The 27,710-nt window shown below is 40.2% G+C and overlaps 3 protein-coding genes across 12 annotated transcripts in view; 2 read left to right on the forward strand and 1 right to left on the reverse strand.

The window, feature by feature from the left end:
* Positions 1-679: 679 nt before the first annotated feature.
* On the reverse strand, positions 680-2,292 carry LOC135162473 (inosine triphosphate pyrophosphatase). The gene is made up of 2 exons (XM_064120971.1): positions 2,028-2,292; positions 680-1,706 (listed from the first exon to the last, which is right to left on the reverse strand). Exon 2 carries the CDS (start codon positions 1,703-1,705, stop codon positions 1,133-1,135), a length of 573 nt encoding a protein of 190 aa, XP_063977041.1. The 5' UTR covers position 1,706; positions 2,028-2,292; the 3' UTR covers positions 680-1,132.
* Positions 2,293-2,469: 177 nt separating this feature from the next.
* Positions 2,470-7,844, forward strand: LOC135162467 (serine/arginine repetitive matrix protein 1-like). 9 transcript variants are annotated; one of them, XM_064120959.1, is made up of 9 exons: positions 2,470-2,819; positions 3,017-3,244; positions 3,324-3,453; positions 3,566-3,712; positions 3,766-4,299; positions 4,751-5,459; positions 5,566-5,620; positions 5,947-5,973; positions 6,103-7,844. In XM_064120959.1, the coding sequence occupies exons 4-9, from the start codon at positions 3,690-3,692 to the stop codon at positions 7,002-7,004; spliced, it is 2,250 nt and encodes a 749-aa protein (XP_063977029.1). In that variant the 5' UTR covers positions 2,470-2,819; positions 3,017-3,244; positions 3,324-3,453; positions 3,566-3,689; the 3' UTR covers positions 7,005-7,844. The 9 variants fall into 9 exon arrangements, 8 of the variants coding, with proteins under 8 accessions (XP_063977029.1, XP_063977030.1, XP_063977031.1 ...); XM_064120960.1 differs by having other exon boundaries at positions 3,581-3,712; XM_064120961.1 differs by having other exon boundaries at positions 3,341-3,453.
* A 152-nt stretch (positions 7,845-7,996) lies between these two features.
* The window catches only part of Mnb (minibrain), a 44,368-nt gene continuing 24,654 nt past the window's right edge, over positions 7,997-27,710 (forward strand). The window contains exons 1-2 of one of the 2 annotated variants that reach the window (XM_064120962.1): positions 7,997-8,160; positions 18,004-18,693. In XM_064120962.1, coding sequence (XP_063977032.1) covers positions 18,543-18,693 — 151 coding nt within the window. In that variant the 5' untranslated portion in view covers positions 7,997-8,160; positions 18,004-18,542. Of the gene's footprint in view, positions 8,161-9,180; positions 11,062-18,003; positions 18,694-27,710 lie in introns of those variants that run through there. The other variant, XM_064120963.1, reaches the window with a different exon arrangement.

Here is a 27,710-nt window from a genome sequence, read left to right on the forward strand (position 1 = left end):
TATTATGTATCATCAATTTTCAATGGTAAAGTTACTACACTGCTAGTGCTAGTCGTCATCATTTCCTGCATAAATTATTCGGATAACTTTCCGCGTTCGTCTGAAATAGGGAGATGAGTCATCACATGAAAACAATATGAGATCTGGTACTATTTCCGCTGTCCAAATCCGGGTTTTTGAATAGTCAATAATAAAACGTAAATAACGCTTAACACGGTCTTTATCATAGTTCACTGAATATATTTCAGTCGGAATAAAGGGCCTATGATGATCTCAACGAAAACATGTTGACAATGACTGGGATATTTCGATAGAAACGTGTAAAGTACTATTTTTACACTCCAGCTTCGAAACTTGACTTTTTTCTCTTCACCGTTAATCTACGATAAGTGAACATGAAGTGCGGACAAAATCGTCGTAGTTTACAGCCATTAACGCGTCATTTACCAATTCCAAGTCGTAAATGACGTTCAGGCAATCATAAAGTACGGCAGTTTTCCACGTAGTTTACGTTTTAACATCAAGCGTAGGTAATGTAACCTTAGGTTTTTCTGTGTGAATACCAGCAGGTTCGTCGCGATCCTCTGACAAATTGTTAGAAAATCGTTTTGCATTTTATCACGTGGGAAACCAATTTCTCATGTTATATATCAATGGAAAGGGTGAATAAGAACTCGACTTATTTTTCAATTCTATTTATTCTATTGAAACATGTGTAGGAATTATGCGGCTCAAGTTTAACGTTTTTCCATAATTGTTTTTGTTGATGAGAGGGTTTATTTATGAGATTGTTATTTGACGAAAAAAATTTTATTGTTTATGATGATCATGAGGCATCCGTTGAATCTTTCCGTAGTACTATTGAACCCCTCGCAGATCTCAATAACTTAGACTTTAATCTGGAGTAACTACTTCACATATATCGAATAAGGGATTCGAGGAAACACCAGATGAAATAATTCATGGACTCGAAAATTCTATTCAGTCGGATGAGTCATCACTTGGCTCATTACGTGATTTGTCTCTTCTCGGAATTTTTTTCTTCCGCATGATAATCTTGTGTTGACTTAAAAAATTCGAACGTTCGTTCTGATAACAAGAACAATCTAATTTTTCAAATAAACCATAAACTTCATCGCTCATTATTTTGCATGAAATAATTTTTGAGCTGTTCAAGAGCTTTGCTGCGATGAGAAATTTCATTCTTAACAGATTTTGGAAGTTCGGCGTAGGTCTTAGTGTACCCATCAGGTTGGAATATGGGATCCCACCCGAAGCTCCGTGGGCCTCTTGGTGGAACAATCGTCCCCGTGGTCTTCCCCTGAAAAAGAATGACCTCGTCCTCAGGATTCCCCGAGGAATAAGCAAAAGTGCAAATCGCCTCTGCTGACTTGTCCTCCCAGGCAGCAAGCATGTTGTGGAGACCCTCGGGCCCGAGTTTATCCAGGAACCACTTGATATACGGACCAGGAAGACCCTGCATGGCGTTGAATGCCAAGCAAGTGTCCTCGACGATCACAGGACCATTGACTATCGCCTGCGCTGCTTTGCACTTCGATATACTGATGTCTTCTGCTTCGCCTTGATACTCCGGTAAGTCGATCCTCTGATTCGTAATAGCACGAGGAAAATTCTTTCCCAGAATTGCTACAACTTCCTCAAGTTTTTTTGCATTACCAGTGACGAACACCAAGGGCTTTGCCATGCTGAAAGATAATACACTATCATTGTACTTTTCCTATATTAATTTGCTTTCATCCTCATATTTCAACACCCAGAGAACTTCCTTCAAAGGGTTATTGACTCATCAGGAAAACTATCTATAAAATGTCATGAAATTTTATGTTATGAAAACGTCATTTTACATTACATACATGTCACGAAATTGGGATGGATCGAATACTCGCGGGGATATTATTGTTGTTGAACTATATCGCCCCCTGTCAAGAGCCTTGTGAATGACATCATCCCAGGGTCGATGGATTCACACGTGCTAATTTACAAAGTACAGTGAAAAAAATACTTACATTGACTAGTTCGAATGTTCCAAATCGATGGGGGATGACTCGTATCGATGGCGATGATGGAAATTGAACTACAATGTAAATAATTAGATGAACAAGTAAACAAGGCCGGAAATTGGCCTGTTGATGTATTTAATAGCGACCTGCGATGTGCACAGTAACTCACAGATTCCTCCTTTATTCACCGAGAAACATTAATCTTTATCTTGTACCTAGATATATCTTTATGTATATCTGATAGACATGAAAATAGGTATTTCGCATATTCGGCGTTCTCAGAATTACTACAATAATTTATTATTGCGAAATTAAAGCTGAAAATATCAATAATCGCAAATTAACCCAATAATATAAAGGCATAAGTGATGCAGAATAGAAAAAAGTAATTGCAAAATTCTTTGCTATCACTAGCATAACAATTTTGTTTTCACTGACTCCCTAATTAGGTTCAATTAGTGAAGAAAAGCGATTTTTCGGCATTTCCATCTAATTAATTTGTTGTTAATTTAAGCAACTGTTGAACGAGGCTCCAAGATTTTTTTTGAATCTCTCCAATGACCCGCGTTCAGATATTAGTTCCCCCACGTGGCCGCTGGCCTCAGTGGCGCTAGTAACCGGAAAAACAATAGCCACCAATTTCCGAGTACATTAGATCGCTTGCCCAATTAACGTTAATTCTTCATTATCTCACATCTGAAGGTTCCAAAAAAAGTTGCTGACTTGTTGGATGATTCCTGATTCACTGCCCCAGCAATGAACTCAATCCCCACCTCGCAGAGCACTCGCATCTACCAAGTAATCAAATATCTAACCTCAAACTACTAATCCACCATTGCTTATGGGCGAGTACAGCGAAAAATCGTGAACATTCGTTCATGCCATAACTGACTTTCTTCGTCTAATTACACTTCAAAGAAAAATTTAGAATTCATATAGCAACAAATAGAGCTCCACGAATAGTGGAAAAATAACCAAAGCTGTGAAATGAGCAGAGACATTATTAAGGATGGAGACAGGAACAGTAGTGATGACCGGGACTCGAGGAGCACTCATGACGACGTGCAACGTGCTATTGATGGCCTGAAGGATATCCCTGACGACGAGCTCCAGGAATTTCTGGACGACGAGGATTTCAACATTGTGGATACGTGGGAGGGCGACGAGGAACACCCTGACGGCTACACAGGTCAACGTGCTGCCCGGGATAGGAGAAATTCTAGGTAGAACTAATCCTTCAATGTTGCTGCCAGGCTGTAGATTAATTTTTCATGTGAATATTGGATGTAACTTAATTTTTAGGAATGTATTTGTAACAGTCGGATACTCTTGAGTGTTGGTACATACAACAGCACAGGTTATTGTAATGGTTTGCCAAAATGTCGATTCTTTTCCTTTCCAAGACTTTTCTTTATTTCCATGACAATGACAAGTGAGTGAAGTTTTTAATATTCATTATCAAGTATCAGGCTCAGCCAAATAGAAACATTTTACAATTCCTGTGGAGCAAGTGGGCTTCACCTACAAATGAAAACCTTTTACAGTTCTTTACTTGAAAGACAATTGCAGAGGTTGAAGAATAGCATTTTGGCACAGGCCAAAAACGATACGACAATGGTTCTGAAAGTGTTGGCTTCCCCAAGTACCATTTTACCCTGATCTGCAAAAATGACAAGACAATACAATTCAATGTAACATTTCATTCAATCCATCAATGTATGAGTGATAACGAGGCTGCTTATAGGGACAGAAATAAGCGTGTTCGTCGACGAGGATCACCGACAAGAGATCGTATGGAACGCATTAGAAGAGAGGAGAGAAGACGTGAGGACACGAGACGGGATCCAACCAAGAGTTCCAAGGACATTGAACGCGACAAGATGCGGACAAAACGGGACACAGACAGTAAAATTCTAGCTGAGAAAGAGAAAGCAATCAAACATCTTTTGGATTCGGACACCGTTGTGCCACCGGGTACGGAAGTGGAGGCTATTGAGACCGAGCGTCTCATAGACAGAGGAAGCAAGAGAAACCGTGAGAGTCGTAGAACACCGGAGAGACACAGGAATAGTCCTATCAGACGGAGGAGTCATTCGAGGAACTGGTACAGCCCTGCTCACCGAGACAGAACTCCCCTGCTTCGCTCTCCTGACACGAGGAAGAGGAGTTTGGATCGACGCAGGAGTTCGGAACGTAGGAGAAGACCCAGCTGGGAGCGCAGGACTTCCATCGATCGAAGAGACAGACGTGGCAGCCCCAGGAGGCGAGTGGAGGGACGGTGAGGGCTTCTTCCTAAAATTAATGTGAATTATAAGAAAGCAGTGAAAAATACAAACTGGATTTTATTTTTCATGTCAAACGGAATTTGTTGACATGATTATGAACCCCAGAGTGGTATTCATTGTCATTTCACAGACTTACTGTACAGTAAAATGGACCAATGTCTCCAGCGTGAGCAATTCAATGTTCCTTTGAACATAAACTTTTTTTTTGAGATTCAGTTTAGACTTGGTTCTGATTTCAAGCACGTATGAGAGGGTCATATATCGAAAAAGACAAATTTCTGTTCAGGTTTTCATAACCCCACCAAATTCGATTGTAGTGTTCCTGCATTCTTTTAATTCAAACTCCCAAACAATGCCTGTAAAATGTATTATAATCACAATTGTACGTAAAAATCATTGTAAATCGATGTAAAAGATAAAACAAATAGTGGACAAATTTCACAGTGACCTAAGGCCAATCCGAAGAAGTAGATCCCGCGAGCGTCGCAGAACTCGTACTCCAGATCGTAAAAGAAGATTGTCACGTTCACCATTGCGTCGAGGATCTTCACGTCGTCGAAGCTTCAGTAAATCACCAGATCGTCGTAGGAAGCGTTCTCCCTTTATCAACGAAATAGCAAGACAGTTCAGAGACAAAGGACTCATCTCCACTGGTGGAGCTGATCAATTCATGGGACGTTCGCCTTTGATGAGCACAACACTACATTCAGGACCACCGGCTGGACAACATTATTTGCCGATGATGGATTCTACTATGGCCATGGGAATGATAGCACCAACGTCTGCACCATTTATACCGTTCGACGCTACAATTCCTCAGCCCATGGGTTTCGAGCCAGCGCCCATCCATCCAACACCAGTTGAATACAATGCAGCACCTGTGATGTACAGTCAAGGAGCTCTAGAACGATTTGGACAGCTCCCTGTGCCATCTCCTCAGCCAGTACCTGCACCGATGAGCGCGGAGCCAACGAGGTACAGCCAGGCGTTGAAATCTCTCCAACGATCACCTTCACCACTGAGAGAGTTCTCAGATGGGCACTATGATCGTAAGAGAGACCGGAGTCCTCGCGCTTTGGCATCTCACAACGGCAGACTAGGCAGATCTGACAGACTGAAGACACCTGAACCACCTGTTATCTCGAGTTCCAAAGTAATATGTATTCTTTAATGTTTTATTTTTGGAGAGACAAATATGTGAGAGATGGAAGTAAGTAACGGATTTTTATATCATTTTATTAAATCGCTAACGTTTCCAGCCTTTTGAGAAAACCAGCTTATCCAGCCTACTGGAAGCGTCGGTCTCAGCCAAAGGTTTGTAATTTTCTTTGAAAGTTATATATTTGAAGGGGGTGATCACTCTGCCAAAAATTGGGAGAAAAATTGAATTCACTAGCTATTGCTTTGCATGCATTTTCAAAAGAAGTACGTGGGCCATCGAATTTACAAATTGTGGAATTTTTAAGTTTCTGAAATTTTTAAAAGTTCATAAGATTAACAATTTTCCGGCACTTCAATCGCTTTGATTTTATTTTGGTGAGCTTTATATTATAATTCGCCGATATTTCACGTTTGATCGCCCCCTCGATCAAATCCTCCACCAAAACTAATCCACAAATTTTTCAATATTCCATATTCAGACTCGGGATGTCCAGTTTTATACCCAGGTGAGCACTCACTCCTGATCCCCTTTAAGTGATTGTGAATATTCCTTGACAGTGAAGCTTCAACAGCATGATTCATCCCCCTCCCCTTAAAAAATCGCATTCCTCATGATAGAAAAATTTAAACCACAGGATTCAAGCCCGAAATTCTTCGAAACTGCGAAATGGCCCTGCGGAGCCTACCAGAAGAGGATCCCCGTCTGAAGATGTCAGGCAGGTTCTTCTACGATCCGACAGTGGAAGAGCCTAAAATCATCAAGAAAGAGATGACGTCGAACTCCCTATTGGTTCAACGTACAAAGAACAAAATAATCTGGGATTACAAGGAAGAAGAGAAAGAGAAACTTCCACCAAAGTTAGACATGTTCCAGAAATACACGCAGACAGAGACCTTCACGGAGGATAATTTCACTCAGACGATTAACGAAACGGTGGACTTTTGCTGTCAAGTGTGTCCAGGTGACCTCGATCCACCGCCTCCAGTAGTCAGAGAGGAGAAACGACCGATAATGGACCGTTTGGACTGGAGTATTCGTGACAATTACGATTATGTTCCCAAAAGAGAAGTGGGAGATCTTCGTTGGAGCCTGAGTAACTCTAGAGCGTGGAATTTGGCGTCTCCATCTCATCTTGATCGTGAGGTCAGAACTCGAAGTCCGGAGAGGGGACACGATCCTCGAGACTCTAGGACTTTTGATCTGTCACCCATACGATCGAGGGACGAATTCCCTCATCAATCAGCCACAGTATTCAGCTCCAGGGAGAGAGACAGAAGAATGTCTCCGACTTTCAGAAGAAGTTTGGAACAACAGGATGAATACGCCAATAGGAGCGATCAGAGTCGGGGGGAAAGTCCATCGGTTCTGGATGAAAGCGATGATGTTGAGATTATTGAGGATTCCTTTTCCAGGGACAGCTGGAGAGGCAGAGGCAAGTCTTTTGTACAATCGAAAGCCAGGAGCTCAAGGGGAAAGTTCTCTACTGGCGGGAGATCGTACAGGGGACGTGGTAGTGGATTCCGGGGGAAATTCTAGAAGATGTGGAGGTTTACTTGGCTATCAGTCCTCAGGATGACTAGTTCTTCGTGGATTACTACGTTGTAACTAGTGCGGAGTATTATAAGTTTAACCAACAATCCGTTTTTTTTGGAATTCAAATGGAGTTAGTGGAGTGTAATTTCTTTCATTAATCAGGTATCAACTGCCGTTTTCGTTGAATTCTGAAGCCATCAGTGAAGTATAATTATAGGGGAATCTCTCTGACATGCAGGAAAGTACCATCGTGAGTCTCTCAACTTTGGATCGAACGATGGTATCAAGTTACTGAGATTCTCCCAAGAAGAACAGCAGCTAGTGAGGGCAATGGAAGTTCTTTATAACAAGTCCAACAGCTCAAGCTGTTTATTCTCCGGGGAATGTGACAACGGATTCAGGAGAAATTCTAGATGTGGAGAGTTGTCTAGATGTCAATTGTGGAGAGGAACTGGTGTATATGAATTACTGCATTACAACGAGTGCGTTGAGTATCATCAATTTATCAAGTAATCGGTTTTTTTTTGCCGACGTTAATGTCAGCAGTATAATCTCCTCCACCAATTGAATAATATACATATTTTTTTGGGAATTTCTGCTCCCATCAGTGAAGGATCTTTGATACAACATGACTCTGAAAAGTGATGATTTTTGAATTATTTTCTTTTTTTTTTGTTATGTGAAGTGCAAATATTTAAGCTTGGAGGTAATTAATCAATAATTGTTTCTCATATTGAGGGCACATTCACTGGCTTTACGCAAATGAATCATGAGAATAATTCGAGATAATAGTTCATAAGATTTATGTCTGATCATTTACGAATGAAAAAAAAAATACCCAGAGTCCTCTGTTAGTTTTTTTTATTCCTCCTTGAATACTTAAAAAATGGAAAAACCCCTGTTTCAATTTCCTATCTCGGTGCATACGATAACGAAAAAAGAATTGGTGTTATCGTAGAGAACTTTGACGCATTATTGACGTCACAGGTTTTTCGTAGAAACTGACGCTCATAGAATTTTTTTTCTCGTTTTTAGTTTGCATTTCATTTCAACTCATTCGATCGGTATTACGTGTCGAGTTATAGTTGAAAGTGCAATGTATTTGTTTGTGTTTTTTTTTGTAGTTGGGGATTAGTGAATGCTTCATGGAGGCAGAAGGGTTCGTATCATTCTATATTTTTTTTCTTTGAATTTTAATTGTTGTTAATAAGGTAATGATGAATATTGACGGCGGTAGGTACCCATCTGCCCTTTTCCTTAGTATATATGTATAGACACTTCAGGAAGTGCTGCAATCTAGGGAACTCTCCTCGCAACTTTTGTAGTCATCAGTTGATCATGAAATTTCCATCCTTCGTTGAATAATTGTAGTGAGAATGAATATTAAGAAATTCAACGCGAAAGTAGCGAAAATTGAGTGCATTTCAAAGATTTTAATATATGTATAAAGTTCAGAAAAAATGGAGAAATAAAAATCAGATTTTACAAATGACGAATAGAATGTAATTACTTTTTGTGATAGTTGAATTCCTCTTGTAAACATCCTAATTCTTCCAATGCAGAAACAAATTATTTACAAAAATCAATTTCATTATTGTTAATTTTTCCTATTTCGTTTGTTCAGAGCTGACGACAATTAGATTCTTTCATGAAATCCGCATTTTTATTTCTTATCATTTTTTTATAATACGTTGATTCAAATTTTCTGATTTTCGCAAGATATAAAGACCTTGTAATTAAAAATTTTTCACACTATTGCGATTTCCTTTATATTTTTCTACGGTTTACAAAATCAAAAGTCGTATTTTTCCCTCAAAAATTTAATTCTGTTTTCTACAATCGAAATAACCAAATTACTCAAAAATCCCGTTTCAATCGTTTTTTTATCTTGTGATATTTATAACAAAACAAAAATCACATTGTTCCACCAAAACATGATCTCAAAAAGCGTGAATTAACCAAAATTGCAAAGCAACCAAAAAAAAACATCAAAATTTCCCGCCGCTCTTATCGTCGAAAGTTGTCACAACTGCACGCGATTGAATAATCGAATTTACGGCGCAAAACCCACTATAACGTAAAACCTAAAATCCCCCCGAGAAAGCCCCCAACCCCCAAACAAGCCGCCTCCCCATTCCCCTAAATATTTCCCCTCACGAAAAAAAACTACCACCGCATCCCCTCACCGTGCAACCCCAAAAAACTCCCCGTAATCCTTGTCGTCAAGCAAAGCACCTCAAAGTTGCCAGCCCTGCCACCGAAAGCCGCCTCCCAAGCGCCAAACTCGTGCAGCGGCTGTACTCCGAACTAGTCTTCATGGATCTATCTCCATGTTAGCCCGAGAAAGCGATGCGGTATCCCCGCGGTTAGGGCGTGCAGTTCCTCGTGTCTCGTGCGCGCTCGTGGAATTTTTCACCCGCAATACAACAATTAAGCCATAAACAAACAAACAATAATCACTCCCTCAAAGTGCCCGGGCCCAAGTGAACAAGTGAACAAAAAAAAGTCCCACGCATTGTCCCAAAGCCACCAAAACCCAATCGCAAGAAATAAAAATTGTTTGGGTGACGACGTTTTTTTCTCTCTCTCTCTCTCTCTCTGTCTCTTTTTCTCTCTTTCTCTCTCTCTCTCTCTTGTTCTCTCTCTTCCCCCCAACTAATTTTTTGTGTGTGGATTGCGCGCATTGGTTGTGTGTGGTGCGAAGGCAAGTTCGTCGGACCGTGTCGGCGACGCGGTACACGGAGGTGAATGCACGACGGAGGTACCCCCCTCCTACCCCTGTCGCTGCTGTACGTGAGTGTGTGCGCGCGCGAGAACGCCAGCAGAGCCGAAAACCGAAAAAAAAAACCCTCCCAAACCTGTGAAAAAGAATAACAATCCCCGGTAAAAGAGATCTGACATCAAGTGAAGCCGAGGGGGAGTGAGTGATCATTCGAGTGTATGAAAAATTCGGACTAAGCAACTTCGTCGTTAAAATTGTTGACGTTTGCTCCACATACCAGCAAAATAGCAACAACGCCTCCCTCCAAGCCTCCATTTCCCTCGCAACAGTGTTCCACCGATAAATGCATCATTGACGGTTGGCCAAGGAAAACAAAATAGTCAGTGATTAGCTTCGAAGTGAAGAGTGTCCAAAGTGAATTGAAATAATTATCGCAGGTGACAGAGGCCCCAGGAAGACATCAGGAGACTATCAGGATTAACTGGCTATTCAGACGCTGTAAAAAGCTCATCCACGTTTTGTTGTTATTTTGCCGCGGTGCTTTTGACCCTTTGGCGGGCGAGTTCACTGGGAGCATTGCCGCGGGGGTGTTCGGTGCCTTCGTGCGTAGCGACGCAAGCGGTCACGATCGCCGTCATCCCCCTGCTGTCTCTCTCCCCCCTTCCCCTTCCGTCCCCCTAACACAATATCCTTCTCGATAAATCGAGGGGGGAAAATATTTGTGCGTCCAGTGTTGTTGTGGAGAAAAGTGGGTTGATAGAGGGAAATTAGTCGAGGATCTAGATGCACCTGGTGAACAGTGAAAGGGAGGATAAACACGGATAAACGTTGTTGCTGACTCCGAGGACAGAGAGAGACGGCATAACGTACCACGTGATTCGTTGTCAGGCTGAATAAACGTTGAGGCATGCTCTTGTTCCTGGCTAAAGTCGTCATAACCTGGTGCGAGGGTGTGTGACATAAAGTGTCAGGGGAATTGTTTTTGCTGGGTGCAAGGGCTCTCATGATTGATACACCTGGAACATGATTTTCGGGCGCGTCGCGCGTCCCACACGTAATGTCGCCCGTGTCTCGGGTTTAATGGCTGTAAATCCGGGGATTTGAGACAGTGTTGGAGGGTCACGAGGGTCTCTCTGTGTTTTGGTGACGAACGGTGGTGGTGTCCACGTGCCATTCTACCGAACGGATCAGGAGATTGTGTGCAGTGATTGAGTTTGTTGTTGTGGCGGCTCTTTTTTGGGAGTTGCTCAGTGCGTGGTACCTAGTGATGATGGTTCTGGTGACGAGTGTGGATTAAGTGACGACGACGGGGCTGCGAAGCTCTGGAGAATTGAAAAGGTAATTTTGTTTGTCAATTTTGTGAGGTTCGAGGCTAGATTCGGACAGGGGTTTGTTGTGGGTCGCGAGTTTTTGGTTGAGTGAATCATTAACGAGCGATTCCCGAACTTTCCGAGATTCTAACCTCAAATCTGACAGGTCACGCCATTTTTCGTGCTGATGAGTTGTTTTGGAGCGAGAGTTTTTCATGAGATTTTCAATTGTTAGGAGAGATTTCGAGGTTTTCGGGACATGGGGGTGTAAATAATCGAATTGCGAAGATTTTTGGTTAGAGTTTGATCGGGTCGGGGGTGAGGAGGAGTTAGGGAACATGAAATTGCCACTGGAAGTGGAACAATCGATTAAATTTCAATGGAACGTCCGAGGACATAGATTTTGAGGAATTATTATCATGGGGGAAGTTTTAGGTTAATTAGGTGGATGTGGTATTGTATGGGTGCCATGTAGTTCTGAGACTCCAGGTCTCCAGGTGTTTTTTTTTTAGTTTTTCCATTTTAGAGCTCTTGGTTCGAGTTTACAAAATTTTCACAATGAGAAATGGAATAATTATCACATCTTTCTACTGTTAAACTAATGTAAATTACTAGTTCTCAGGTCTCAACGTGAAAACTCTTGTAAAATCGGACCCCTAGTTCAAACGAGTGAATGGATTGTCAGGTGATCTATCAGTGATTGAGAGGGTTTGAAGTACCGCTTATCCAGGATTTACCGACGATTCGTGAAAGCCAACAGAGGTTTTCCGGACTGTACGGAATTGTTTTCGAGCGAGAGTTTTTCTCGGGATTTTCAATTATCGAAGTAGTTTTCGGTTGATTCTGGGACTGGGGAGGGTTAGAATCATCCAATTGATGAGGTTTTTGGAGAGGGTTTGACGGGAGTGAAGATGTGGAGGAAATGAGGCGCATGATATTGCAAACGAAAGTGAAACAATCGATTGAATTTCGATAAAACATCCCAGGTAATCGATGTTAAGGCATTATTAATATGGTCTGGAGTCTTGAGGTAATGAGGCGAGTGTATCATTATCCGGAAGTCTTGCACTTCCGGGAAAGGGGGCATAATTTATTTATTGATATATTTATTGACTTGTTGGAGTTGTGATTCATAAAAGTGAAGAGATTGTTGGATGATCTATCAATTATGGAGGCTTTTTGGAACTATCGTTTATCCTGGATTTAGTGATGATTCGCGAAAGCCAACAGGGGCTTCACAGATTACACGGAATTATCCATGAAGTAGAGTTTCAGGGGAGTGATGGGACGAGATAATTTAAAGTAACTTTACGATGAGGTTGTGATGATTATGAATTCTTTAAGACGTAAGAGAAAGATATTTTTTTCCTCGAAATGGTTAAACCATTTTGTGCTTGACGTTATTAATATTTCTTGGCGCGCAAGCATCTTAACGTTATTTACCAATTCCCGGGGTCTTGATTGTTCGAATTGAAATAAATTAAAAGACACCATTTTTTTTCGAAACAATGAACAACATGAACTTCCTCCAGTGACCAATATTTCTTCATAAAAATAAATTAGTTTGAACGAGTCAGATTTTCTTTTCAACTCTCAAAAATAACTTCACAATGAAATAAGAAAACTCCATCTCACTTTGAGAATCATGAATTATTGATGACTAAAAAAAGGCCATTTTACTTCCCCTTTCAGAAAGGTCAAGTAAAATGGGCCCTCACGAATAATCAATATCGGTTTAGATGTATCAGGTCTCATTTCAAGTTGTAAAAAAATATCTTCACAAGTAAAAATTATTCTTTACAAATGAGTCCCTTGCAAAATTACCCTCCAAAATTTTCCCCAATTTCCCAAAACATTCACTACTAATCATCCCTTGAAATAGACGCAATTCACCTCATGCATTCCTCCAACCCCATCCCAATAACCCCAAGATAGGGTTGCAATCAATGATATAATTCCATCGATTCCCCTCTCCCTCTCACCCCAATCACACTACTCCCCCCCCCCTTTCAATTCCCAGAAAACTAGTATTCGTCATATCTACATCGAGTTCACAATTCGTCAATTATTAAAATTCATCGGGACCTTGCTCGAGTTATAAACCAGAGAGTAAGACAAGTCGTGACGAGTGGCCCACGGGGGTTGGGGGGGGGGGTGCTAGAGGCGAGTAACAAATACAATGCCGTTTGTCGCGCCGATGGACGAGCGACGATCGATCATTTCATTCCTGTATTCTGGCTATACATTCCCGTTAGAACCTTGAATGTGTTGCTATCGCTCTCCACCCCCTTCCTCCCCCCGCCCCTCCTCGCGCCTTTTTTTCTTTCTCAGAATTGCCCTCTTCGCTATACTTGAGGAAAAAGTGTGCCAATAAGAAAAAAAAAATATATCCCGACTAAAGAGGGGGTTGGTGGGACGAGGGGGCGGGTGAGGGTGGAAGCTTGAAAACAGCCGAAAAAAAAAGTTTGAAAAAGGGTGTGAAGGGGAACAGGGGGTAGTAAAGTTTTCGCGTGTTTTCGTTTAAAAATTCAGGCCGCGCTTGAGTCTTTACGAGGCACTCTCGGGTGTCGTGTAAAATAGAAGGAAAAAAAAAAATTGAAACAAGTAGAAAGAATGAAGAAGCAAGTTGAAGGAGAATAAAAAAAAAAATCGGGTGGGGCATGGGGTGGAGAAAGAGGAGAGACACCCCTCGAGTTTCAACTGGCAGGCCGCAGGACACCTGCTGCAACTCTCGGATATTAGCAAGTAACAGGCAATAATAAGCCTTCGACCATCTAATCGTGTGGATAACGAGTGTAAAGTGCACCAACGATATGGGGTAAAAGCGGTTGAACGAATGAAAGAGAGGTCAGGAGTCACGAAAGAATAAGAGGAATAAATGCAGGGGGAAAAAAAAAATACAAAGTGTGGAGTGAGAAAAACCACCTTGCGCCTCAATGCTTGTGTATATGTGTGTACTTATACACGTGTCTCGAACTGTCTCTCTCGCTTTAATAGTGCGATGGATGCACCGCCATACCGGAATTAGCGGAAACACCAGTCGTTTCTAATAATAAGCCAGCGTTGGTTTACGTACAGCACGAGTTATGTTTTCAGTCAGTCATTAGATTTCTTATCGTAGTGCTGCTCAGAAAATATTTTCTTTCAATAGAAGGACTTTTGGGGGGGGGGGAGGAGGGGAGTTCCTTCGGGTTACGTGGAGGCAAAAAATTAATTTTCATTGATTTATGGGATTATTGAGGTGATAGAGGGGGAGCTCATTAAAGTTAGGGCGATTGACGACGTATCATTCATGGGATAAATTAAGTTTTTGGAGTTTTAGAATGTACGGAGGGAACAATTCTTGAAAAATTATGCGCCTATTCCGTAATCTGCTAATCAGAATAATATTCGGTAATAATTACGGAAGACTTACGCACTTTGTCGGTGAAGTTTCAGGAAAAGTTTAAAATCTTCGAGAAAAAGTATGGAACGTTCAGTCATTTTTATTTAATACTGTTTTTCCCTCCGTGTGGGGGCTGTTTCTCTTGTTAAGGTTTAACAAATTAAGATCCTCTTAATAAACTCGGTAGAATTGATCTTTTTATTTAGCAAAAATGAACAAGTTTTGCGTACATTTCATTTTTGATTTGAATCAAAAATTTATGGAAAAATGAAATTTCTTTAATTTCCACTTTTTGACGTTCGACAATTTGTTGAGTCTCACACTCAAAAGTGTCACGTATACCTACTGTATCCTCTCTCACCCGCACCATACACCGCTGAACGCACCAATAATCATTAGTCACTCGTACTCAATATCTCACTTCCCAAGATCCCTCTCTTCTCCACTAGTCTTGTATATGTGCAGTTGTACATTTGTGTCCAACCTCCCCCTCGTCACCTTCCTCTTCATTTTCCTCGCTCGTTGCCTAAGCGGAACACAAACGTCGCGCCGTTCAACGACGCGCAATGGGAATGTCAATATAGTTGGATAGAATTTCCGTGGGTTGTTGGCCTCAACGGGAAAAAATAATAATAAGATCGTGAAACTAATGGGTGTCATCTGAATTTATTCTGAAGGGATGATGATCGTAGCTTCTCGATGTTTTTTTTTCACGTCCTCAGACGATGCACCCAATGAATCTTTGAAACAGATGGCATCGCCATATTGCAACCCACCAGTTCCATTATATCATTAATATCGTCATTAATATAAAAACCGATCGTGGACAAATTATTTTCGACGAAAAAAAAACCGAGTTGAATGAGTTAAATTGTCTCGTTTTTATAATGACAATTGGTGAAGTGAATTACAATAATTTTTACTTGAAAGATATTTTTTTTGAGAATTCCGTATTATTTTATCTTTTGCCATATAAAATTAAATTCAAAATTTTTAGGATATTAAGGGATTGTCAATGTTTTCTCTAGCAAAATGTTTCTTTGAAATGTCAAATCGAAAGCCAGATAAATACTTGTATATATTTACTCTCAATAACTTCGGATCGATAGAGTAAAATTGACAAATTTTTTTCTTATGTTGAATACATCTTTGAATACTCAAAATAACATCTGCTTCATCGGAACTCCTTCGTTCGGTCAGGCGATATTAATGATTCTATTGAACTCCATTCAATACCAACAGAAAATAAACCACATGTCCCCATCAACTTCAACTAATTTTTTCTTTATTGGGCTTCATTAGCGTGATTCCACGAAGCCCGAATCCTTAATTTACCCTGTGAGTTGCCTAAATTATACCAGCACCTGTCCTCACCCTCGGTAACTACGGTAAACAAAGACACCCCTTGTTTCACCTGGACAGATTGCAATCGATCCATGAGGATAATAGTCGCCAAAAAATAAAGGTTACAATTTAGCCTGTGCAGAGACAGGAGAATTTTTTTTTTTTACCCCTCCCCAATGCCTGAGTATCAGAACGCCCCTTAATCCCAGCACTGGATGCATCGCATCGTGTCAGAAGGACAACAGTGGATGGTTGAATAAAAAAAAAAAAAATCATCGCATATATACGTGCGAGGGTGAAAAAAAAAGAGGCACGCGCGTGCCAAAAAGCCGGCCAGCTGTCCTGGACAATGGCGGGCCGAGGGTGCACATGCGTAAACACGATCCGGCGAAAAGTGCACAGCTGTCCTTCTGGGCTTTCTCAACGTCATTCTTCAACCCTTTTTTTTTCAAATTCATTCGCTGAGTCTATCATCCCTCTCATCTTACTTGAAAAATTTTATTCAGTGGATGCTGCACCTCCACGCCTTTCACATCCGGTGCATTGTTGTCGAGTGTCCAGACGTGGTCCAGTTGCGATTTAAAAATGAAGGAGATGAAAAAAAAATGGGAAAAGGAGAATTTTAAATTCTCATGGGCACCGGATTCGATTCCCGGGTGGGTTAAAGCGGAAATTCTCACTACCATGATAATTTCCCCCTGATAAGAGACATTTAATTATTTTTTTTAAGTAGAGCGTCAGACAGCTCTACTAGTATTGGAAATGGGGTAGTTCTGAATGATTAAAACTTGTGAATAAATGTTTTACTTCTTTTATTTCACGCTCGGGAAGTCACAACCCCTCTGATTCGTTTCCTCAGAGGAATTCACTAAAGTGACAACAGAGACATGACACCCTGGACCCAATGACTCAAATTAACAGTGGTCCCATTCAAACACCTCTTTAGACTCTAGAAAACCGACCTTACACATCATACCCCAAACTTCCCCGAATTTCCGCCCATAAAAAAATGTTTTCCGATTTCAAATGGAAATACAAGAATGAAAGAACTACAAATCGTACAGAGACCTATTCAATCCAACCATACCTTAATTTTTGATAAACAATTTGAAATATAAACTCCAATAACTAGTTCTCCATAAACAAAAAAAAAAATTTCCGAGTACAAGCGAAAAAAGCCATTCCCGGGATTAAACTAGGTTTCTTCAAAAAAAAAACGTCACCTCACCCCCACCCAAAATGTTCAAAGAATTCGCATGACACTGTCAATGTCTACAGACACCCTCTCCACGGGTGAATAGCTCTGATATCTAGATGAAGAATAATTCAATGATAAAAATTGCCCACGTCACGACGATGTAGACTCACCCCCCCACGTCTCACCGTCCCCCGATCATATCTGAAATGATTGCATTAAGATATCATAGAGTGTAACAATATTAACCCCATATGTCCGTATCGTATTATTATTTCAACGAAACTCCAATTGCTCTTTCTCAACCCCTCAGCTACTCGTCTTTGACCCTTCGACATCTCGAATAACCTCCAGACGTGTTCATACCGCGTAAAAGTGTCTCGTAAGGTATTTTTTCGGTATTCGTCTGTCGTATCTAGTAAATGAGAAAATTGTGGAAACGTTCAAGGTTTCCACCACCAGTTTCGGATATTTCCGGCATTTTTTTCATATTTTTTTTTCAACATCGGTACTACCAAATCCCACCCTTTTCCCCTGAACTCTTTACGTCGTTCTGCCCCAGGATAAAAAGCCTTTAATCACCTAAATATAGAAATCATCGAGGTTGGGGCATTCGTCGATTAACTTTTCTCTTCTCTCCTTCATCTCTTTCAGCGTATAATGCTGTATATATCGGTGGAACTCGGTGTGCATCGATCTGTGAACTGACCCGGCTCTATTTCAAGGCATCTCTGATGCTTTACTCCGTCCGCAAATTTTATTCGGGCTGGTGGTGGGGCTGAACGGCAACAGGGGGTAGAGGGTCAGGGGGGAGGGGGCTCCATAGCTTCAACATTAGCCCCATGACGTTGATCCAAATATAGCAAGAAAATCTGGTATTGTATCCAGAATAATAAATTCGTAAAAAGTATGACGTACACGAATGAAAAAAATTGTTAATTAATTAGTTGTATCATCCAACATTGTCTTGACAAAATCAATCATTTTTCGAATATCTCAGCGCATTAATATTTCTCATGCCAATAATTTATTATCTCTTGTTTCAGATTTGAACGACGACATTCCTCCTTACCTGGCAGAACAGGACATTGTTCACTAATAATCGAGTGAATAAAATCAACAATCTTTCGTATGCAATCTAAGGCAAGTAGAAAGGGCGAAGGCCGTGGAAGGGGGTACAGTAGGAGAAAATTATATCCAAGAAGAAACAAATCTTCAGTGCGTTTGTCATTGCATCGGTTTTACAATCGGACTTTGATCATATCATCGTCCAAGTGATTGATAATAAATTAAATAACAAAGTTTGGAAGTTACAGAAAGTGAATATCACATTGAAAAGTTAAACCCGTGAGAAAAGAGAAGTGCAAGTCTGTGTGGAGAACAATAATAAGACACAAATATTTTTTTTTTTTAATTTTCATTGTGACCGTGGCTGTGTGTAAGTGTATGTGTGAATTCAGTGTATTTACAAGAGTCCTGAGTGGAATAAGGAGGTCTGCTGGAGGGTGGAGGGACCTGGGGAGCTCCATGTTGTGAGCCCTTGGAGATCTGCCGCTGGCAGTGGTAAAAAAGTGGGTCCGTTGGTATGGAGTATGGCGGCGGCGCCGGTGGAGGCCGCGGGGGCGTCCAGCAAACGACTGGTGCACGCGGTATCACAGGCACCGATACGACCGACGCCGCGTGGCACAAACATGAGCAAATGATACTCATGGAGTCGTCGAGGCACAAACAACAATGTGAGTTTTTTTAATTTTCAAATGTTTAGTGTTTAAGGGGGAGTTGCGGCGGTCGAAGAAAATACTTGAGACCGAATATATTTTTTTTTAGCGGTTGGGTTTAGAGGGAAGGTCTGGTATTTTTATCATTATTTTTGAGGGAACGTACACATTTTTAAGGGATTGGTATCGATTGCATGATACAATGTCGATTTTATGTCGTATTTTTAAAACAGTTGTTTAACTTCGATTTTTTAATGGCGCAGGGAAACAATGAGTCTCTGAATTTCAGGGTTTTTTTGACATATAAACAATATGTACAAAAGGCGGGTGAAATTTCCGGATTTTTTTTCATGGGTAAATACAATGGATTAAGTTTTAAACTTTGAAAAAAATGTAAATGAAGGGCTTTAATTACCAATATGTAGTAATTGAATGATATTCGGTTCTATGAAGTCTCATGGCAGTTTCAAAAAATAATTTCATAATGAGACATAAAGTGATTGAATTCTTATTGAATCGGTCAACTTACAATTTTTTCAGTTTGAACTGAAATTCGAAAGATTGGGGTTAATCGATGTGGGCATTTGTCGAGTAGAAAAACCAGGAAAGCGCGAGAGGGGGAGGGGGGTGCGGGGGCTCGAACAGATAGACAAAGATACACAGAAGAAAGAAAAAAAGATTGGGGGATGTATTTTTAAACGGAGGCAAAGCCCCGACCCTCCTATACTTAGGAATTGCCTTCGGTCGTTGCGAGAAATAGCGGTCACGTAGCGTTTGTTCCGCCCCTCAGAAATAGACATTTCAGTGAATACCTGAATCTCACTCATTTCACGTCATTCTCTTTTGGCTATGTAATTTTATCAATAATTGATTGTGGTAGTGGGAGAAGGGGCGTTGGGTTGATTATGGTCGTAATGATTGCAATTGAATGCCGAAGATTTTGAGACGTTAGTTGGACCGATGCCTGATCGACGACTCTCCGACAATCTCAAGACTCTTCACTGATGATTATTTTTGTTCTGGCATTTCAACGGTAGGAAGAGGAAGAAATGGGGGAGAATCTTTTTGATATCAGTCATTGACCCCTCTGTCGTCAATAGTGTAGTATTGGTCGGCCTTGGGCCTGGGCTCGAGGATATCCAAGTACCTTTTGCAGTTTTGTGAGGGATCAGATGAGTATCGAATCGGTAAAATGCTTTAAGGTGAAATGAAATCCTGTCTATTTGAAATTTAGAACTATATTGTCTACTATTTTTTTTTTTATTTATGAGACTATTTTCCTAATTAAACGATGCAATGATGCAACTTTTGGAAAAGTTCATGCAACGGCAGGTGTTTTGTATCCCCTTAAGTTGGATTTTCACTGTTGGCCGGGTTTTTATGAATGAGGAACCGAGGAAAGATTGCGGTATTTTTATCATGACCTTTCTTATAGCCATCAACTTACTCTACATAAAAAGTATTTACGAAACATTAGTTATCTCCCCTAGCTTTGGCTTTATTCGCGAAAGCACAGCGGAAGACTAAATTGACGCGAACAACACGAACATTTGGTAAAATACTGATTACAGATTATTTTTTTATCGTTTGAAACACGTCATTTACATACCATTTTGTGAAAAACCAGGAATTTATTAGTTTACACATTAGGGTTTCCTCCAATTTTTTTTAGTCAAATGGAGTACGGTAGAACTTTAATCACTTGTTCAATGGTCACATGGATTAACACAATTGTCCAAAACTCCCATTTTTGATCTCGGAAAATGTTTTCTCGTCTTTCGAAATGAAAAATTGAAGGTAAATCCTTCAAACTTCGAGTCATAAAATAATTGCAAAGCGTTAAAAAAAAACTACAGCCAAATGAGGCTTGAGTGGAGACTCTGATGTTGAACTAAAAGTACTGGGATATTCTTGAGTACCTGGAAAAAAAATAAAATTGAATTATCAAGAAAAATGTAGCAAAGGTGAACACTAGGAAGAGGCGAGAAAATTTAAATCTTGTTAATTGTTCGATAGTGGATGCCATTAACGATACGACAGGTACTTACGCTCTGAATAATTTAGATGATCAATTTCCTCACGAAGCATTGAATTTTTTCAACCTATCTTTAGATATAATTCAATGGTTTGTGTGAACGTCCCCTTTAGCACATGTCACGTCGTGAATTCTTCGGCCCATTCACCAGTTATTTGTTAATACATTAATGACATTGAATTATTGAATTGTATGGAAAATTATTTTTCGCACTTGACATCAATATTCTCTACCCACTAATCACTCAGATTTAAGTCCGGATGATTAACCCAAAATATGATATCTGCGTAACTTCACGAATTCATCGCATATCAACTAATTGAAACTGCATCGCGGGAATGCAGCTCGTCAATTTATCGGCTCAACTGGCAAACAGTGAAATTATCCGATATTAGTACCAGCCGCTTGTAATTTTACACTCGACATATCTGGTGGAATTGAAAAATCCGGTTTGTGAAATATTTCATCATCTATTGAGGTGTTAAAAAATCGCTCCTGAAAATTCAAGTGAAAATGTTTGATATTCTCAAGACGAGAAAGTTACTGATAATTCTTCAATTTTACTTCATTCAGAAATCAGTTAATTCCTTCAATATTTCGGATAGTTAATTTCATTAATTCCCAATCTATAAAAAATAGAAAATTTTGTGTAATGCCCAATTTTCAGACTGAGAACTCTGTCATTTTAGACCAATTAAATGTGAATTTATCGTAAAAAGAATCATAAAATTAAAAACGTTGAGTGAGAACGAAATTCATATTTTTTAATCGAGGGGATGAAATGTGTCTGTCCACGAGGAGCGAAAAATTCTTGAAATATTACGTGTCTGTTCCATAATCTGTCAGTCAAAAAAATGTTCGGAAAAAATTTTGATATAGTTACGTACTTTGTCAGTCAACATTCAGGAAAAAGTCCAAAATGTTCCAGAAAAAATATGAAACGTTCCCTGAAAAAATACCCAACTGTTCTCTAATTTTAAATTTTTTACGTAACAGACACGTAATCTATCCAGAAATTTTCTCTCCCTGCAATGGAACACCAGAAAATTGAAATTAACACTCATTGACTATTTTTCCCAGTTAACATTGAACATGTGAATGCACAACACACGACAAACGACAATATCACCGGTCATTTTCGGCCTTTTTTTCCCTCCCACGTAAATTTTCCCCACGTAAATTTGATATTTTACTGACTCGCCATATTTCATCTCTCTCATCCTAAAACCCTTTCGGCAAGTCTCACACATACCACTGGCTCTCACCCCATGATGAACAAATCTCACGTGCATATGTACTACATAATATCGAAGGTTTATGGTGGAGCACTATGTGCGTTAGTGTTTCGTGGCCCTCAACCCCCGTTACTCTCTCATCCTCATCCACGCGTACACAATCGCTCACCTTCCCCCCCTTACCCCCGTAATCCACCCCTTATTCACCTCTTTCCCTTCTCCTTTTTTCATTCGCTGTCGGCACTAGCGTGCGATCAGACTTTTCAGCGAGTAAACAAACTGAATAGGGGAAAAAAATCCGCGAATTTATAAATCTCTCTCTCTCTCTCTCTTTCTCTCACCCCTTTCCCCCGCAAATCATTATGACATATTACAGACTGAGACTTGATTGTTATTGCTGTATTCCTTCGTAAATAGTGAGATATACTGTACTATAATATTTGTTTATCGACGCATGCAATGCAAAGTACCAGGTGGAAGGCTCACACCGCGGGGCGTCGGCCCCTAGACTATCACACGTTTCACGTGTGCGCTCCACTCTCCATAGAGTCGATATATCAGCTGAGTGGGATTTAGGCCGATCCTCCACCTCCTCCTCGTGCCCCCTGCCCCCCCCCCCCCTCTCTCTGCCCCCTATGGAATACACGACGGCAAGATGTTAACAAGGAGAGAATAAACAAATCAGTGGGTCTAGTATTTTTCCATCGATGAGAGAAGTTAGACAAACTATTTTGCCGATATTTCGCATATTGCGATGATTTATTCATTCGTTCATTCATTCAATCACGAAATTGATGAATTGATTGAAGGGATCAATGGTGATTGGATAATGGGTAGATTATTGTAGCTATTGTGCCTGTCGAAAAAAATATTTGCTAACTTTTTGGTGGAAGTAGGAAGTCGGTTTTTGTCACTGAAAATATCTTCGTTGGGGTCTCCATCAGTTCTTCACTTGAAATTACTCAATCAACCCTTAAACTCTCTATCAATTAAATCAAAAATACCAGACTAACTGATTAATTGTGGGCTAAAATAGTTATTGAAATCTCCATGGAAATTCCGAGCGAGAGTTAATACAGTGAAACATCCAACCTTAATATTGACAGTTAATGTCTGTGATAATTATTTATGTTTAACTGCTCTTCAACTTATTGATGAATGTATTGATTCATTGGGGAAGTTAAATTTTTTTAATTCCGCTTAACAGTCACTATTCCAATATCAATGATCTCGTCATGATACAAAAATCTATTGTGTATTTAAAAAAAATCCGCGAATTAAAACCTGTCAGATCAGCTTTTTATTAAATTGTAAACAAAAATAGAGTCAATTGAATTCCCTATTCATTCACCGCAAATAACATTAATACCAACGGCTACTGTTGGTAAATAAATAAATCCCTCCAAAAAATCGGGGAGTTTGATGTACAATTTTTTAGACAAAAATTGAAATGATTGAAATAAACGGACAGCAAATTCATCAAGGGATTAATTATTTTTTTCACGAGCAGACGGAAATTCTAAAACTCACACTTCAGTCCAATAGCCCCAATATTTCATGATTTAATTGATGAATTGTTTAAAAAAACCTCCAACTGAGTAAAATCCTTCATTTGTTTACCCCCAAACAATTAATAAGATAATGGTCATCATCACAGTATTAACCCGGTTCCACTATCCCCGTGCGCCCCCCTAAAATTCAATCCCTTCCCGACTAATTAAAAAAAAACCTATTCTCAAAACCAAATTACCAATATCATACCATCATCAGAAAATTAATAATCTTTACAACTAGGATCTAAGAATATGACCCCCTTCCCTCCTCCCCCAAGATAAATCCCCTAAAATAAACAAATGGACAAATCGGTTCACTTAACCCTCCCATTAATTACACCCATTACCGTCATTAATATTAATCCCTTCCATTGATAAATAAATAAATCTTCCAAAAAACAGTGGATTCCTCCTCGAGGAGATGAACCAGGTGGCACAAGACGTCGTCTCCCCTATATCTCTCTCGTGTCGGAGGCAAGTAGGGTGGCTGAACGGTCCGGGTGGATGGATGAGGGTGGCAAGAGGTGTGGTGGAAGGGCACACTAGAATAAGAGACGAGACCTGGGGTAGAGAGGCAGACCAGAGTGAGCTAGTCGGTGGTTGCTCCACCCCCGTGCGACACGATCAATACACTCACCCTCTCACTCAAATCGCCTTGTCCCACTCTGTCTGGCTACAGCAACCAACAGAGACAGATAAACATGGTTGGGAAGGGGGAAGAGGGTGGAAGGGAGGAGGGAATATATATAGATATATATATTTATTCGTTGGCTCACTTTTCTGTTGCACGGCAGTGGCGGCACCAGGAGCACGGGTTTACCAGCCGCAGAGAGAGCGACAGAGAGAAAGAGAAAGAGAGAGAGAGAGGGAGTGAAGGAGAGTGAGTGAGTGCAAGGGGATGAGAGAGTGAGGGAGTGAGAGACCCAGTAGCATCCACCAGAGAGGCCAGTTCGGTTGTTCCTGTACTCGAACGCGGTCTTTCTGTTGCTATGCCGGCACCTCATTCCCCTCTCGCTCCTCTTTCCCTGAATTCGCTCGCGCGCGCCAACGAATACTCCTACCTTCCCTCCCCCTCTCCACATTTCCTCCCCTTTATATCTGTACGAGGTATATGGGAATATATAGGCAATAGGGGGCCAACGTCCTGCAGGATCCTCAGTCTCTCATAGCCAACTTGAAATGATAATGGCTCACTGTCAATTCTCCATCATCCTCACTTTTATTTCCAGTACTCTTCCATTTTTTTTTTCTCAGCAAAATTTCATTTTTTTTTCCCCTTCTTTTCGAAAATTACGTTTTTTTTAAAGAGCAGTGGTCAGCGATATGTGGGGTAATATACACCCACTTGCAATCAGCTGTTTCTCAACACCAACATAACACTTTCAATTAAGTCTATTTATGGTGTTTCGGTTGGTGGTGGTGGGGAGGGGGGAATTGATGCGTGAAAAATAGTATCAATTCGTTTTGACAGACACGTAGGATGTATTTATATGCATATATATGGTAAATGAAAGCATGTCGATGTGGGGTTTATGTATAGCTAGCATAGCAACAACCGTTGTCCGCTTCAGAGTCCCATCGACTCCGCACGCGCGCCGACGGAGAGGGGGCTCGGGGTTTTTGGAGAGGTGGCTGGGGGGTGCTAGGCGTCCGACGAAAAACGAAGGAAGGAAGGAAGGAGGAAGAGGAGACCCAGAGAGAGAGAGAGAGAGGGAGAGAGAGAGAGAGAGAGAGAGAGAGAGAGAGAGAGAGAGAGAGAGAGAGGGAGAGAGAGAGAGAGAGACATACAGTTCGCATCGCGAATCTAGTTTGCCTTGTCGATGCCAACTTTAACATCATCGAAAATTTACGGAATAGGCTGTGATCAGGATTTTTTTTTAACTCGGAACACCCTTCCTTCAGACGCTCAAAACGTATAATTTCCTTTGTTGAGTTATTTTTAGAAGTCGAGAATTATTTTTTCCGTTTTTTGTTGGGGTTTTTACATATTAAAAAAAGTCAATTTTCAAGGACCATTGACGAAGAAGATCCCTTTAACTTTGTATTGGGGGGGAGGTCTTGAGCACACAGGGGGTAGCTTATCGAATAAATCTCACTTTGTAGCAGCCGCTGGCGGTGTTTACCCGACGCCAATTAAACAGAAACGAGTTACACCCATAAGCTTTATGCATCTCATTTACATTGTTTTTATTTACATTTTACTCTCATATTTTTGTTCTTTCGTTATTTTACTTTTTAAAGGTATTCTTGTGGGGTGCATTGTCAGTGGCATATAAAAATAATTCGCGTCACTGGCAATGGCCGAAATAATATTTACATAAGCAAGTGAATATGAAGTTGCTTTCACTCGAGCGCAAATTTCATTGAGCACGCTCGAGTGGTAGTTCATTTGTAGATTTTTTTTTCGTTTATATATATTTTTTTTAATCTCACCGCAACCAATGCAGTTTAACACAAAATCATGTATCACCCACTCCACTCTCATTGGTCAAGAATGTCGCGGTATATGTTTTTTCGCTGGGCTAGCACCAATCGGGCATTCACTCGCACTCGTATTCTGTTTATTGAGTGACTAATCAGGTGAAATTAGGGGGTGGGACGGTTTGTTTTTTTATCCTAAAGAATGTTCAACATACTGGGGATTTTCCGTCATCAAAAAATTTCTGGGTAGTTAGTGTTATTCTCGGGAAATTGTGAGAGAAGCTTCTCTAATTTTTAATTACGAATGCAGCGTATATTTTTGATAAATAATTTTTTTTCATTTTGGCAGTAAATTGGTCTTAAGGATTAATTAGATTAGAAATTGGTAATTCAAATGTACGCACGTTCGACCATGTTTTTAAAAGGGGGTGTACACGATTGTTATTAATAGCCTGGAAGATATAAAAAATTTAAAAGCTATAGCTTCACTACGAAAAAAAAAATGGTTTTTTACCCCCAAATTTCTGTAATTTCAATTTTTCCTCGTTTTACCGTGTGGGAAGCACTGGCTATATCCGGACGTGGGCCGGAGTAATAACAGTATCCCAAGAGCCAATTACGAACCCAGTGACACATGTATTACGTCCATAGCCACGGAATGTACATCCGATCACTCCAAATTATTCCACATCCATTTTGGCTAAACGATTTATTATTATTATTTTTTTTTATTATTTTGTATTTCTACCAATGACGACAGAGGAGAAAACAATCGTTGAATGAAAGCCGAGACTATTATTTATTTGCAATGCACACAGTTTGCGTGTCGATACATGGGGGCTACTCTCGTTGTAATTGAAGCCGTCCGTGTTGGATAAAGAGAGCTGCGTGTGTTCCACCAAACGATGGAATGTCACTTTGTCAAAGAGGGACGTTGAAGGGGAGGGAGGGTAATGCTATACATTCACTAATTGGAGCATGTCCTCAGAGTCTCATCGTATTTCCCCAGGATTTAAGCGACACTCAATGATAAATAAGGGTGAAAGTCCAGGCCTCAAACATTGCACAGCGAAAAAAAGAAAAAAAAAAAAAACTCTCAATCAAGAGAACAAGATTTTATATTGTCCTGCTTTTTCCGGCGCCATCGTTGCCGATGTTTTACGTTGTCAGGATGAAAATTGCGACTTTGTGAATAGAAACGGTAACAGTTTAAGAGTCATTTTAGGGGGAGAAATCGTAAAACTTTTTATTCGAACATAAATTCAAGATAATTATTAATTTTTAAGTAGTGGAAGTAACATTATTGAGTTTATGTGTAGTTTCAGAAGAGTAAAATTCAGTATAGAATCAATTTAATTGATTTATTAATTAAGCGTATGCTTGTGTGATGTCCTCGATGGATATGAATTTTTGTAGATTCAACGAACTCGAGCAGACAGTTTTTATTGATTTTTCGGGTTTATCGCCAGAAATACTGTAATTGTCCAATTCATTTGAATTTTTAATTAAGACACGACTATCCAGTATCATATCACACTGCATTTTTTATAATTCAAGCATGCAAGAGTATACGTCTCTGTATTTTTCCGATTGCTGTTATTTTTTACAGAATTATTGAACTGAAACTGAGTTTTTGTTGATTTTTGGTAACAGTTACCACCAATCTTTACGTTCTGGTTTGTGTTCATTGTTGCCCATTATCTACAAATTGTCATTTTGTGACGTTATTCCCCTCCCTCCTTCTCCATCCCATTTAACAATCTAAATTCCTCCCCAATTACCCCCATTTTC

The sequence above is a fragment of the Diachasmimorpha longicaudata genome, chromosome 5 (assembly GCF_034640455.1).
Source record: "Diachasmimorpha longicaudata isolate KC_UGA_2023 chromosome 5, iyDiaLong2, whole genome shotgun sequence".
In the NCBI taxonomy this organism is placed as follows: domain Eukaryota; kingdom Metazoa; phylum Arthropoda; class Insecta; order Hymenoptera; family Braconidae; genus Diachasmimorpha; species Diachasmimorpha longicaudata.